This window comes from Chiloscyllium plagiosum, unplaced genomic scaffold, assembly GCF_037043375.1.
Source record: "Chiloscyllium plagiosum isolate Xiang-an unplaced genomic scaffold, Cpla_swu_hap1 HiC_scaffold_2, whole genome shotgun sequence".
In the NCBI taxonomy this organism is placed as follows: domain Eukaryota; kingdom Metazoa; phylum Chordata; class Chondrichthyes; order Orectolobiformes; family Hemiscylliidae; genus Chiloscyllium; species Chiloscyllium plagiosum.
Window position 1 is genome coordinate 116,924,129 of NW_028270140.1, and position 15,443 is coordinate 116,939,571.

A 15,443-nucleotide genomic window follows, 5' to 3' on the forward strand; every position below is an offset into this window, starting at 1 on the left:
AGGTTAACAAAATCAGAAATTACTGTAAAAGCTCAGCAGGACTGACTGCACCTGTGGAGAGAAATCAGAGTTAACGTTTCGGGTCCAGTGACCCTTCCTAATGAAAATGAGGAAGGTAAATGTGCTTTTTTTTGTCTTGTCAGTATCAGAAACAAGGGCTCCAATGTTGGCCAAAGATTTAGGCCCCTATATACATATAAAATAAATTGACCACGCAAAATACTTCAGAATAGCCAGATGACATCACAAGTATACAATAAATACAAATTCATTGTTTCCCCTCCTGTGTTGTGCTCCTACTGGAACACGCTAGATGCCTGCTGATATCTATAGGTGTTTGACATCCATGTATAAGTTTTTCTTTAATACCCTGTATGGTGTTTTTAAAAAAATACCTTGTACATAACTACTACCTCATTCTAAAGTCATTACACAGTGATATACTTTTTTGTAGAAATATAGTCATTGCCATTTTGTAAGTCGCACATCCAAAATGTAAGAATAACCAGTGAATGTTTTATGGCGTTAGGCTAAGGCTAAATATTGGTCAGCTAGACTCGTTGCTGTCCTTTGAAAGTGCCATGGGGTCATTTACATTCACCTGAACAAGTAAACAGGGCAGCAGGTTGTTATCATCTGAAAGACAGCACTTCCAACAATGGGGTACATCATTGAAATGCCAGTCAAGCTTATATGTTCAAGTCTTAGATTGAAGCATTGACTAGAAGCAAAATTTAGAATTGTATTACAAAATAGAAACAAAAGTTTACATTTGATTTGAACTGGGTGACAAGAAGGGTACAACTTGACACATTTCCTTGGCAAGGGAAAAAAAAAGCCAGGTTTTGCATTCCTATTTGATATTTAGAACCCATTCTGGAACATATACAATGTATAATATAGATTTGTAGTATATTGTTATTATTTGGGAACTTGGATTCTAAACTGAAGGAAAACTAGATTTTAGTTTCATCTGAGAAGGGACTGTTCTGCTTTTAACAAAGCTCATAAGGTCATTGTGAACAGTGAATTTCCAAGAAAGCGTGTGATATAAGCTAGATAAAACTACCCAGGAGAATTGTTTAAAAAATTAAATTTTTATGGCATTATTATTAAAGACAGACAAGGCACTACAACCAGGATTCAGTTGAGAATGAGTTTCAGCACTCCCTTCACTAGTGATGGACATTAGCAGCACTGTTCACAATCTGCACTGCAACAACTCACCAAGGCTCCTTAGACAACACCTACCAAAGCTGCAATCACTATCATTTAGAAGAATGAGGGAAGCAGTTACATGGGAGCACCGTCACCTCCAAGTTCCCCTACAAACTCCATTCAAGATCCTAATGTGCAAATATATCGCCATTCCTTCAGTGTCACTGGGTCTAAATCTTGGAACTGCCTCTCTAACAGCATAATGGTTGTACCTACATCAAGTGGACAGTAATGTTTCAAGAAGGCAGCTTGCTAACACCTTCTTAGGGCAACTAGGGATGGGTAATAATTGCTGCCCTACATTCTATGAATAACCTTTATTTAAAAAAACTGCAGAGGGAATGTTAGCTTATATAAATCCAGGTTTTTACAGTTGGAAAAGACGTCTTAAAAGTCTTAAAATGTTTTTTCAGCAGTTTAAATAGATAAGGTTTTTCTTAAAACATAGCTCGGAAAAAAAATCAATGAAATAGCTGGTGTCTGTGAATGTTGGGTGAGAGACAGTAATGGAGAGAATCACATCTGGTTAATGTATAGAAATTCAATGAAAGGAAGTATTTTAAACTTTCTCAGTTGAAGTGTTACTTGACAAATTGGGTGTCTGTAAAGGATATTGCTGGAACAGAGTTTGAATTTTAATGTTTGCTGTTTATATTAAGATCTAAGTTGTCTTATATACATAGGTTTGTTTCTTTTTTTATATGATGAACTTGTATTCTTTTGTTAAAAGAATATTGTCAGAGTAGTGTGAATATAATCAGTGACTGACCAGAGTAACCAAGCTGCAAAAATAAAACTTAGAATCTATCAAACCAAGTTTGTCATTCTGAGAACTGACTTTTCCAATATTATTGGCCACTGGAATCATAACTGTGCAGATACTAGGTGAGCATATGGTCAACCTAGGATCATATATTTTTAAAAAGCACCTATTGGACAGGGGAGGTCTGGATGAGTCTCCAGTGCAAAATAAACTGAGAAAACTTGGTTTTTGACAAACAGCAACCACTATAAGAAACAAATGAAGTACACAGCAGGTTAGCAATATTGACAATTGAATGGCAGGTACATTTTAATGTGCATAAATGTAAAATCATACTTGTTGGGGAATGTAACTAGGAATAATGTATAGGTTTTAAAAAATGACACTGAATGATGCAAGTCCATAAGAAGGCCTAGGAATTCAAACACAAATGCCTGTCAAGGGCAAAGTTGGTGGCTTTGAAGACATCAACAAGGTAAGTACAATTCTGGGTTTTACAAATGTGGGCAGGGAACAAATATAAAGAAATATTGTGGAATTTATACATAACATTGATTATGCCAGAATTTAAGGACTATGTACAGTTATTCCATTTACAGAAAGATCATTAAAGCCATTAACATACAGTGAAGATTCACTAGGATGATATGTCATGGATTTGGCTATTCACACTGAAGCAGAAAAGACCAAGAAGAAATGAAATATATATATATATTTTTAAGTTAGAAAGCAATGGGAAAGACAGCTTCGCTTGGCTGAGGATTAAGTCACCAGGAGCGATCAGTTGAAAGTTAAGACCAAAACAGTGACTAGGAAAGTGTCTTTATTAGGTCACTATAGTAAGGAATGCATTGCTGTGGGGAATAATTAAGGCTTGAAGGAAAAAACACAAATCATACTCTGCATGATTTTCCAATTCATTGGCTTCAGCAAAAAAGGGTGATGTGTTAAGAAGGTTCAATATGAGTGGTTGATCAATAAGCTCAATCCTTCATCCCCATTAACAGATGAAATATATATTGCTAACTGCCATTTTAATGCAAAGCCGAACAACCAGGCAATTCTGCTCCTACCTTCTGGACCTTTCAGCTTTAGTATGTTTCTGACAGCCTCTTGTTAAAGAGAAAAGTAACTTGCATCTATAGAGTTCCCCATCATAGTCACAAGATTTCCACAAAGACTCAGCGTTGTTATTGCTGTTGTGTGGATAAATATGGAAGGCAATTTGCACTTGCAAGTCCCTTCAACAGTTTATGAAACAAACAAATCAAATAATGTTATTGGCAGTGCTGGTTGATGGGAGACATTTTGTGAAGACAGTAGGGGAATTTCTGTATTTGAACAGAGATATGTAACATTTTAATATTTTAATAGGCAGATGGAATCCCAGCTTATCATTTTATTTTAAATATATATTTGGTAATGCAGAATTCCACCAGGACTGCACTCAAATGTTGGCCTAGCTCATGTCCCTCAACTGAGGCTAATATCCACAATCTTCTGACTTAAGAAATGATAGTATGAACAGTGAGCTGAGGTTAAACTATAATCAAATATTTACAACATGTAAAGTACATTTACAAACACTGAATTTCCATAGGTTGCTGATCCATGTTTATTTCAGTATCTGAATAATCTTAATTTAGCCTGTTGTTTCTTTAATTCATTAAATATTACATTAATTTTGCAGTAGAATAGTAGCAATATAGGCCATCAGTAGATGCACCTTATGTTTCTGACTGCATAGTTATTGTACTATAAAATTATTCTCACCTCTCTTATGCTCCACTCTCTCTTGCTCTTTCAGAGTTGTATTTCATTACAGTCAATTCTGTGTTCCTTATAACATTGATGGTTTAAATCTTATTCTTTCTGTATTTACATTGTTGTCTCTATGTTCAAAGGTGAACAAATCATTTTTTCTTTGCTGAGAATGAACTAACCATCATTAGCTCAGATGTCAGAGTGTGGATGTCAGGAATCAGGAAAATAAGAGGTTTGTGAACACAGGTACCACAGGATGGACATTGGAACGCATTAGTACCATGGTAGTCACATAGGAACTACGAGCAGGAATAGCCCATTCATCCCTTTGAGCCTGCTGCACCATTCAATATGATTATGGTTGATTGTCTATCTCAGTGCTATATTCCCGTTTTTACCCCCTTATCCCTTAATGCCTTTAAAATCTTTATAAAAAGTTATTTCTTGAATATATTCAGTAACCTGGCCTCCAAGCTTTCTGCAGTAGGAATTCCATTGGTTCACTACCCTTTCAGCAAAGAAATGTTTCCTCATCTCAGTCCCATATCCTGAGACTGTGTCCCCTGGTTTTAAACTCCCCAAGCAGAGAAAACATCATCCCTGTATTTAGTCTGTACAGCCCTTTTAGAATTTTATGTTTTAATCAGATACCCTCTCATGTTTATAAACTCTAGTGAATAATGGCCCAGTCAACAAATTTCTCCTCATTGGACTATCCTGCCATTCCCAGGATCAACCTGGGAACTTCAGTGGAGTGAACCCCCGCTGTACTCACTCTATGACAGTTACATCCTTAATTAAGTGGGAGAACAAAGCTGCATACAATACTCCAGATGTGACCTCATCAAGGCCCCATATAACTGCACTAAGACATTCCTACTTTTTAACTTTAATCCTCTTGCAATCAGGGCCAATAAAACATTTGTCTTCCTAGTTGTTGCTACACCTACCTGTTTACTTTCATTGACTGGTGTACATCTAGATCCCTTTGTAGCTGCACATTTCCCAATATATCACCATTTAATGAATATTCTTCCTTTCTATTTTTCACACTAAAATGCATAATTTTACATTTAGCTGCATTGTACAGCTTCTGCAACATGTTTGTCCACTCACTCAATTATCTAAATCACATTAAAGTTTCCTCCTCACAACCCTGCACAGTTTTATGCTGACAGCAAAAATGTAAATATTGCACTTGGTCATAGAGTCATATAACATAGAAATAGACCCTTCGATCCAACTCATCTGCACTGACCAGACATCCCAACCTGACTTACTGGTTCTCTTGTGTAGCTCATTGATACAGATCATGAATAGCTAGTGCCCAAGCACTGATCCTCGCAGTACCTCCCTAGTCACCACCTGCCACTCAGATTTATTTCGACACTCTACTTTCTCTCTGTCAACCAATTGTCACTCCATGCCAATAAATTACCCCGTGTCCCATATGTCTTAATTTTGTCTACTAACCTCTTATGAAGGATCTTATCGAAATCCTTCTGAAAATCCAAATACACCATACCCATTGGTTTTCCCTTATCTATTCTACTAGTTAAATCCTCAAAAAACACCAGTTGGAACACCATTTGTGAATCATGATTTGCTTCTATAAACATGTGCCTGCTTTGACCAATCTGTTAATGCTTTCTCAATGTTTTGTTATCAAATCTTTTATCATAGACTCCAACATTTTCCCCACTACTGGTATTAAACTAGGCAGTCTGTATTTCTTTTTTTTTCCCTTCCCCTCTTTTTAAATAGAGTTGTTACATGTGTTACACTCCAATCTGTAGGAACTGCTCCAGAGTCTATAAAAGTTTAGAAGATGAGAACAAATTAACTTCTTTTAGTACTCGATGATATAGATTATTTTGGGATAATGGTGATTAATCCCTGGAGATTTGTCAGACTTTAACACCATTAATTCTCTCGCACCATTTACTTGTTGATACTGATTTCCTTCAATTCCTCCTTCTCACTCGACCCTTGGTTCCCTGACATGTCTGGAAAGTTAGCAGTGCCCTCTTGTGAAGACAGAACCAAATAATATGTTCCAATTCTTCTACCATTTCTTTCTTTCCAATTATAATTACCCTGGTTTCTGACTGTAAGGGACCTGCATTTATCTTTACAAATCTTTGCTCTTCACGTATTTATAGAGGCTTTTACTGTCAGTTTCAATATTCCCTGCAATTTTATTCTCTTCTTACGCTCTTGATTTGTTTTCTTTGTTGAATTGTAAAATGCTCTCGATTTTCAGACTTGATGCTTTCTTTGGTGATTTTATTCTCCTTTTTGGGTCGAACACTATCCCTAATTTCTTTTGTAAACCATGGTTAAGCCACCAATTCTCTTTCATTCTTGCACCAAAAATACTTTTAATTAAATATACTATTATAAAGATTAAGGAAACAAAACTGTAATATGCATGTTGCTTTTCCTTTTCCCCTGTATGGAATAGGAAAGTCATGAGCATATCCCTTTAGTACTGCAAGTAGTTTTTGCAAGTAGCTAGACTAGAACCACAATGAACTCCCAATTAGTTTCTGAATGATTATGGGCAACATTAGTGAGGCTTTTGGACCAGCAGGTTAGTGCTTCATAACAGCAGTTCACAGTACCATATAATTCTTTCCAAAAATATAGAACAATGTTTTATACTCATGAATACTAGCTTCTTTTCATTCATGGATAAGGAGTCCCAAATTTCTCTGTCCTATAGCTTTCTGCAGATTTTGTCTATTTAAATAATATTCGATTCTTCCATTCTTCCTGCTGAAGTGAATAACCTCACATTTTCCCAAAATATATTCCATCTGCCAAGCTTCTGCCCACTTCACTTAATCTGTCTACAATGTTCTGCAGACTCTATCATTCCCGCCATTATTTTGGTGTCATCCACAAATTTGGTGATAATGCACTAACTTTTCTCATCCAAGTCATTAATATATATTGTAATTAATTGTGGCCCCAGCGCTGCTCCCTACAACACACGATTCAACGTTGTCTTCTTGAAAATGTTCTCCTTATCCCAACAGTCTTCTCCGAGTTAGCCAATCCTATATCCCTGCCAATGCACTACCTCTAACACCAGGAGCTCTTATCCTACATGTGGTACCTTATCAAATGACTTCTGAAAATCAAAATATATGACATCAATTGCATCCACTTAATCTTTCCTGCTTATTACCTCCAAAACTAGATCCCATAAAATTTGTCAGACATGATTTCCCCTTTATGAAACCATGCTGACTCTTTTTAATCAAAGGTTTTACATTGGCAGTTTTCCAATTCTGAGATTCTTCCAGAATCTAAAGATTCCTAGAAGGTTACTACCAATGCATCCATCTCTGTAGCGAGTTAAAAATCACACAACATCAGGACACAACCTGATGAAGGAGCAGTGCTCCAAAAGCTAGTGCTTCCAATTACACCTGTTGGACTATAACCTGGCGTCGTGTGATTTTTAACTTTGTACACCCCAGTCCAACACCAGCCTCTCCAAATCATCTCTGTAGCTGGTTCCTTTAATATCCTAGGATGCATTCCATCATATCCAGATGATTTATCAGTCTTTGAGCCCCATTGGTTTCCTAGCATCATTTCTCTAGTAATAGTTATGGTATTTATTTTCTGTGCTCTTTTTGTCTCTTAAATAACTAGTAATTTTAGGATGCTATTGGTGTCTTCTAAGGTGAAGACTGATGTAACATATTTATTCAACTTCTCTGCCATTTCCTGACTCCCTATTATTATATTCCCAGCCTCATTCTCCATGAGGCCTAAGTTCACTTTTGCATGTCTCTTTTTTGTATATTTAAAGAAGCTCTTGCTGACTGCCTTTATATTATTTGCAAGTTTACTCAAGTTAATTTTCTCTTTTTTTTTGGTTGTTTTTTGTTAATTTTTAAAAATCCCAATCCTCTGTCTTACCATTGCTGGACTAGGGGAGGCAACAGCTTACTTGGACTGTGGTTGAACTGTTACCCTACAGAGCCAGGTAATGCCCTGAGGATCCGGGTTCAAATCTTATCATAGTGGATGATGGAATTTAAATTTAATAAAAGTCTGGAATGGCAATGCCCATGAACCCATTGTCAATCATTGGGGGAAAAACCCTCTGACTCACTAATGTCCTTTAGTGAAGGAATATACCATCCTTACCCGGTCTGGCCACATGTATCTCTAGACCAACGGCAATATGGTTAACGGCAATATGGGTAAATCCCACATCTTGTGAATGAATAATTTAAAAGAATACTCCCATTCAAGTCTCTGATAAGAATGCATTCTGTCCTAGAATAGCAACATAATGAAATTCCTTACCCTTCTAGATTATTTTCTTAATACAAACATCAAGTTTTTCAAAATCCAGTTTAGCACGAATACTTTGGTTTTATCTCATTTTAAAGTTTACTCTTCGCAATCTTCATATCCTGTATTGTAGGACTTGTCCCTTCCACTTCATTTCTTATTTGAACATAAAAAGGAGCCACTGTCTTCAACAAAAAAACCTACTCCAGCTTTAATTTCCATGAAAAAAATCACTCAATGACCTTTAAGGACAACATGATGGTCTTCCAAAAAAGAAAAGCACAGAAGTGGTTTTGCTAGTTTGATATTATACTTCTATCAATTTAAAACAGAGTTATTGGGCACAAAGCTAAGAGCAGGAACATAAAATGGAGCAACACAGAATTTTATATGGTATGCATCATCCATGATTTCTAAAAATTTTCAAATAAAAGTCATGATTTAAAAGTGTTCAGTAATAAACAACTAAACACCCGCATTTCTATTTGATGACTGTTGTTTGCTAGTTTTCTTGCTTGTTTGATGTATCAATGGGTCTGTGATGGTCTGAAACAGACTTGATTTGGGCACATAGCATGATTTAACAAAGATAAAAATGCATACTCAAGGGTTTTTTTAAACTATCTTTAAACTCTTAGCAACCAAATAAAAGATAGTACATCAATTACCAATATTTTAAAAGTGGAATAAGGATCAAATCACTTTGTGAATCATTCTCTGATCATAACTTATTACTAATTGTATAAATTTCCACCAGAATTCAATTTTATAATGAGGACTTTACTGCCATACAAACAACTTGAGATAGTATCGCAACTGCTAACCTTCTCTGAAGATTATACTCTCCTAATGGCATTGATACTTGTTTCTAACAATCTTACAAAATATCCATCTCCTTTAATAGAATAGATGACAAAATAGTATTTTCTGGAAATAACTAGCTTTTTATTAAAACATTATAGTTAGATGTTGATTTAGGGTTACTGTGAAATAACAATATTATGATCCATATGCAGATGTTCAGATTGAAGTGGCTAGGGGAAAAAAAACCGCATATTTACAACTTTGAATTCATTGATCAGCAAGACCCAAATTATTCATATTGCTTTAACGCTTTGGAAATGATGAAAGAATTATGCAGATACTGCAAATGGCACAATTTAATCAAATTAATAGGTCAGCCTAATCACTTGCACCAAAGATGGAGCATAACGAGGTTTAAGTTGCGGCTTTTGCTGCTCGTCTGGCTTCTCTCTCTTGGCGAGCCTTCTCCTTCAACTCTCTTTCTCTCTGAATCAGTGAAGCACGTTCTTCTTCCCATTTTTCTAACTTCTTCTCATACTTAAGGATTTCTTCAGTTTCAGATGATGGGAGATTTTCTTTGACCAGCTTGTCTGTCAGTGTCACCAGACTTTCAGTTTCAATCTTTCCAAGAGATTCCAGCTCTGCATAAAGTTTCTATCAAAGAGAACCAAGATACCTGTTACTGTCTAGAAAGGAGCTTCCACCAGTTTACAATCAAATGCATAGAAACAGTATTAGGAACCAATAAAGCAGAAAGAAGTGTATGAATGTGATGTGCAAAACAATTTGTTCTTAGCATCAGTGCCATCCATCCACCCTTTGTCCTCCAGGTCCCTGTCAAGATAATCAAAATGCTGAACTAGGTGCTGCGAAGAACTATGAAGAAAAACTTGCCTGTAATACTGAGATAAGCATTACTTCTGGAGGGAGTATCCACACACTTTCAATAAAATAGGAAATGTGCCAGATAAATCAGACTATAAAATACAGGAACAAAATTAGGCTATTCAGTCCATATTCTACCATTCAATGAGATCATGGCTGATCCCAAATCCACTTTCCTGCTTTTTTCACAACCTTCAATTCCCTTACTGACTGAAAATCTGTCTATCTCAGCCTTGAGAATATTTAGTAATCTAGCATCAACAGTCCTCTGTGGTAAAGAATTCCACAAATTTACTATACTCAGAAAAAAAATTCCTCCTCATCTCTGTCTTAAGTGGCTAACCTCTTATTTTGAGATTATGCCGACTGATCCAAGGCTCTCCCACAAGTCGACAAGTCAACTCCTCAAAGAAGCTTACATGTTTCAATAAGGTCACCTCACATATTTCTAAATTCCAATGAGTACAAACCCAACTCCTCACTCCTCCACAGAAGGCAGTCCCTCCATATCTGGTATCAGCCTAGTGAAACTTCTCTGGATGCCCAAATGCCAGTAATATCTTGCCTTGGATAGGGGGCACAAACAGGGTTCTAGCTGTGGTTTGACTGTTTCTTTGTATAGTTTTAGCAAAAAAAACCTCCCTACATTTATATTTCCATTCCTTTTGAATTAATAGCCAACTTTCCATTTCCCTCCCTTACTACCCACGGAACATGTTTACTAGCTATTTGTGATTCCAAATCCCTCTGTGGGGTGGTTTTCAACACTCTTTCTCCATGTAGATAAAATACAGCTCTTCAATTTGTCCTGCCAAAATGCACAACCTCATTTTCCTATATTATATTCCAGTTGCCAAGTGAAAAGATGGATGGTTTTGTTGGGAATGCATATTTATCTTTACAAATCACCTTGAGAATTGGAAGATATTGAACTGTTTGGACACTTTTTGGAATTAAAAAGTGTTAATTTCCCTTAATTGCTGGAACACTTGTTTTTGGAAGAGATTATGGGACATTTGTGCTGATAGTTGTCGACCAGCCATAGCTGGATTTGACTTGTGATTCAAACATCTGGGAAGTCAAGAAGAAAGAAAAAAGAAGCAGCAGTAAGGCGCAGTAATACTGCAACTTCTTTCCTTCCTCTCTTCTGCAGGTTGATATTTGGGAACCTTGAAGTCAACACCTCAGTATTTTTATGCCTTTGCAAATCATGAGAAACTGAACTGTGACCACTTAGCAAAGACTAGGAACCAGTTTGATTTCTCACTGAATTGAAGCTTTGTTTAAAATATTTTTGTTTGAAAGATCTTACAGCTGTAAAGGGTCTCATCAATTTCATTTTGTCAACAAGAAGCACGGTGAAGTGTATGGATTTATCAATCTCCTTTATTTTACAGACCATCGGCCAATAAGGGGAATATTTTTCCTGTGGAATTTTTTTTGGAAAGTATAATTTCTGCAGCCTCCTTTGTACCTGTGTGTGAAAGAGAATTTGGAAATAAAAGGAGATATAGTTCTAATTCTGGATTGTACCTTGGATATTAGTCAATTTGACATTTGTTTTAAAGACTCACTTTGTGTTATAATAAATGGATTATTTTGAGATTTTTGAAGAAGTCTGTTGGAAGTCTCTTCTTTCTGGATAGTTGACTGAATTTAAACAGTGTGACTTGGGCTCAGTGGGACTTCATTAACAGCACATTCCTCCCATCACAGTTTTAACAACTTTCATCTGTCATCAGAACTGATGATTCAAGACTCTTTAAGAAGGGCAGAAACATGCAAACAGTGAAATGGGAATCAGGGAAAACTACCAAATACACCAATCAGAGTGAGAGAATATGGCCTAATCTGGGCAGAATACGTTAGGAAGCAAGATGAAGCTTTGGAGAGGGTGCAAAGGAGTTCTACCAGAATCTACTTGAACTTCTCCTTTATAACAAGAGGAATCAAACAGAAAAGTTAGGATATTATGCTTTAGTTATAAAGGGCATTGGTGAGATCACATCTCGGATACCGCATGTCATTTTAAACTCCTTACTTAAGGAAAGATAGAATGCATCGGAGGTGGTTCAGCAAAGTGGTATTAAACCGATACCTGGAATGAGCAAGTTATCTTATGATGATAGGTTGGACAACCTGGACTTGCTTCCACTGGAATTTGGAAAAGTGATAAGTGACTTGTTTGAAGTGTGTAAGATCCTGAATGGTTTCAACAAGGAATGAGGTTCAGAGGTGACCTTAAACAGGTTTATAAAATCATGAAGGGTCTAGATAGGGGTTAATGGTAGGTGTATTTTCCCTAGGATGGGGGATTTCATGACTAGGGGGTAATATTTCTAAGGTGAGAGGTGAAAGATTTAAAAAGGTAAGGGGCAACTTTTTTTTTAAACAGAGAATGGTTCATATGTGGAATGAACTTCTTGAGGAAGCGGTGGATGAGGGTACAGTGACAATGTTTAAAAGACATTTGGATAAGTACATGAATAGGAGAGGTTTGGAGGGATATGGGCCAGGAGCAGGCAGGTGGGATTAGTTTAGTTTGGGATTATGTTTGGCATGGACTGGTTGGGCCGAAGGGTCTATTTCCATGCTGTATGACCCTATTACTCTTGTGGTTCAGTTCACGACTGCGGGGGGGGGCACTGTTCTTAAAATTTGGAGTCATCTGACAGAGATGAGGGGAAGACCTTTTTGGTTCTGGACTTTTGAACTCTGTGCTGAAAATGTGATGCTGGAAAAGCACAGCATGTCAGGCAGCATCCAGGGAACAGGAGAATCGACGTTTCGGGCATAAGCTCTTTCCAGCAACACTATTTCAGCTCTGATCTCCAGCATCTGCAGACCTCACTTTCTCCTCAAAGTTTTGAACTCTGTGCCTCAGGAAGTGATGGAGGCTGGGTCACTGAATGTTTTTCACACGGAGGTGGACAGACTCTTGTTAAACAATGAATCAAGGGTTATTGGGGAAGATGGGATTGAGGAATTTGAAACACAAATGGATCAGCATATTCATATTAAGTGATTGAGGGGCTGACTGGTCTATTTTTATTCCTATTTCTTATGTTTGTATGATGTCATCAGAGCAAAGAAAATTAATGGAGGATTCAGCAGAGGAGATCAAAGATTTGAGGAGGTTTGAAAAAGTAAATAAGGAGAAACTGTTTCCAGTGCCAGGAGAGTCAATAACCATAGGGGATTTTCTAAAATGGTGCCGAGAATGAAAGATTTCAGGAAGGTTGAGATGAGTAAAACTTAGGCAGTTTACCTTAGAACATTAGAAGAGGCCAAAAGGCAGAGGTGAGCTGCTGGGACTGCAAGTGTTTAAAATTATATATTAAGGACTTGGAGGAAGGAAGCACATGGATAGCCAAATTTCCAGATGACACAAATATGGGTGGAGAGGCAATTTGTAAGAGGGATCCAGTTTACGGTGAGGTATTGATAGATTGAGTAAGTGGGCAAAATGTTAGCAAATGGAGTTTAATGTGGAAAAGTGCAAAGTTGTTAATTTTGGAAAGGAGAACAAAACTACAAAGTATTATTTAAATGAAGAAAAGCTCTAATAAGCTGCAACACAAAGGGACTTGGGGATACTTGTACATGAAATACAGAAAGCTAGCACACAGGTGCAGCAGGTAATCAGGAGGACTAGTGGAACATTGGCTCTTATTTCAAGGGAGTTGAAGCATAAGAGTAAGGAAATTTTACTGAAACTGTACAGGGTGTGGCAATCCCTCATCTGGAGTACTGTGAGCAATTATAAAAGATATCAAGATTTAAAAGGATGTTGAAGGAATTGGAGGATTTGAGCAATAGGGAGAGGCTTAAAGGGCTAGGGCATTTTCTTCAGGGTGTAGGAGGCTCAGGGGTGACCTTATAGATGTTTACAAAATTAAGAGGGGCATGGACAGGGTGAATAGCCAAGGTCTTTTTCCCCAGGCAGAGGAGTCCAAACTAGGGGTACAGCTTGAGGGTGAGGGGGAAAGATTTAAAAGGGACCTGAAGGGCAACTTTTTCACGTAGAGGGTGCTGCATTTATGGAATGAACTGCTAGAGGAGGTGGTGCAGGAGGGAACAATGATAACATTTAAAAGGCATCTGAATAGGAAGGGTTTAAGAGGGATATGGGCCAAATCCTGGCAAATGGGACTCGATCAGTTTAGGATGTCTGGTTGGTGTGGACAAGATGGTGCAAAGGATCAGTTTCCATGCTATGTAATTATGACTCTATGAGTAGATTTTATTTTGCAGTAGTTAATAGGAATTGGACATTCTGCCTTAGAGTTATGTACTGACAGAAAGTTCAGTAAAATCTTTTAAAAGTGAATTGGATATCTACTGGAAAGAAGTGAATTTGGAGAACACGAGGAGAAGATTAGGTGTGTGGGAGTGATTGTACAGTTCTTTTCATCAGCTACCGAAGATATCACAGGTGAAATTGGCTCCTTCTGTGCAATATAATTGTGTGATTCTCACCAAGAGGATCTTGCGGCACATGTGTGAAACCAATGTTGTAGATTTAGGAGTTGCTCTGTACTAACAGGGATATTAATTATAAAGCAAAATCTGCACAGAGGTTCCCACAATTCATTGCTGATCTTCACCCTCAACTTTCAACCTGAACCTTTCCAAAATCTGAACCTAATTCCTACAAACCATTTCTCCTTTCCATTATATGAGATTGTGCTATTCACTTTGACCACTGTTGTGATCACACTTTGGAGTTGTCACATTCTTTAAGTAAGAAGCTAATTAAGACTAAAACTTTAACTCTTGAAAGCAAAAAGCAGCTCAAAAACTGTTAAGCGTTTTGTAAATTATGAATTAATTTGATGCGTATAGAACTATCTGTAATAGAATTTATTGTATGTCTACAAATGTGTACACGTACACGCCTCTATTTATATTAAGAAGGGAGTGGTGTTTAATCTAGCTGCTGCCTATATCTTTTGTATAGCAATCAGTATTTGGAAGATACTCTTTTACTAAAGGTGTTCCCTTACTAAATAGAAATCCACTATTTGACTTAATTTTTCAATAATCTTTGGAGCAACTTTGGAGAAAAACAAACACCTAGTGGCATAATAATTATTCTTTTAAAAAAAGAAAAATATTGTCCCAAGTGATTAGTAGCAGTTATTAGCCTAAGTTGGAGGCTCCTTGTCATTCCATCGAGAATTCATCTGTTCAACAGGCAAAAAAATTAAACATCTTCTTGGTCTTGAGATAATTGAAGGTTTGGTTCCTTCAACTTGATACCATGATAGAAAGTCATACATATTAGCATCAATACATCGTACTTAAAACCAGTAGTGAAAACAGTGCCACAAATTATGACAAAGTTAAAAATCATATAACACCAGGTTATAGTCCAACAGGTTTATTTGGAAGCACTAGCTTTCGGAGCGCTGATCTTTCTTCAGGTCTTTGTGAAGCAGAACTATAAGACACAGAATTTATAACAAAAGATTACAATGTTATGCAACTGAAATGATAGATCTTTTGCTATACATTCTGTGTCTTATGGTCCTGCTTTGCAACCACCCGATGAAGGAGCAGCACTCCGAAAGCTAGTGTTTCCAAATAAACCTGTTGAACTATAACCTGGTGTTGTGTGATTTTTAACTTTGTCCATCCCGGTCCAACACCGGCTCCTCCACATCATAAATTACGACAAGCAGTCTTTGAA

At 37.0% G+C, this 15,443-nt stretch overlaps 1 protein-coding gene across 2 annotated transcripts in view; it reads right to left on the reverse strand.

The window, feature by feature from the left end:
- Window positions 1-4,613: 4,613 nt before the first annotated feature.
- The window catches only part of mrps27 (mitochondrial ribosomal protein S27), a 100,805-nt gene continuing 89,975 nt past the window's right edge, over window positions 4,614-15,443 (reverse strand). The window contains exon 11 of one of the 2 annotated variants that reach the window (XM_087999991.1): window positions 4,614-9,520. In XM_087999991.1, the coding sequence (XP_087856117.1) occupies window positions 9,281-9,520 (240 nt within the window). In that variant the 3' untranslated portion in view covers window positions 4,614-9,280. The remainder of the gene's footprint in view (window positions 9,521-15,443) is intronic. The other variant, XM_087999993.1, reaches the window with a different exon arrangement.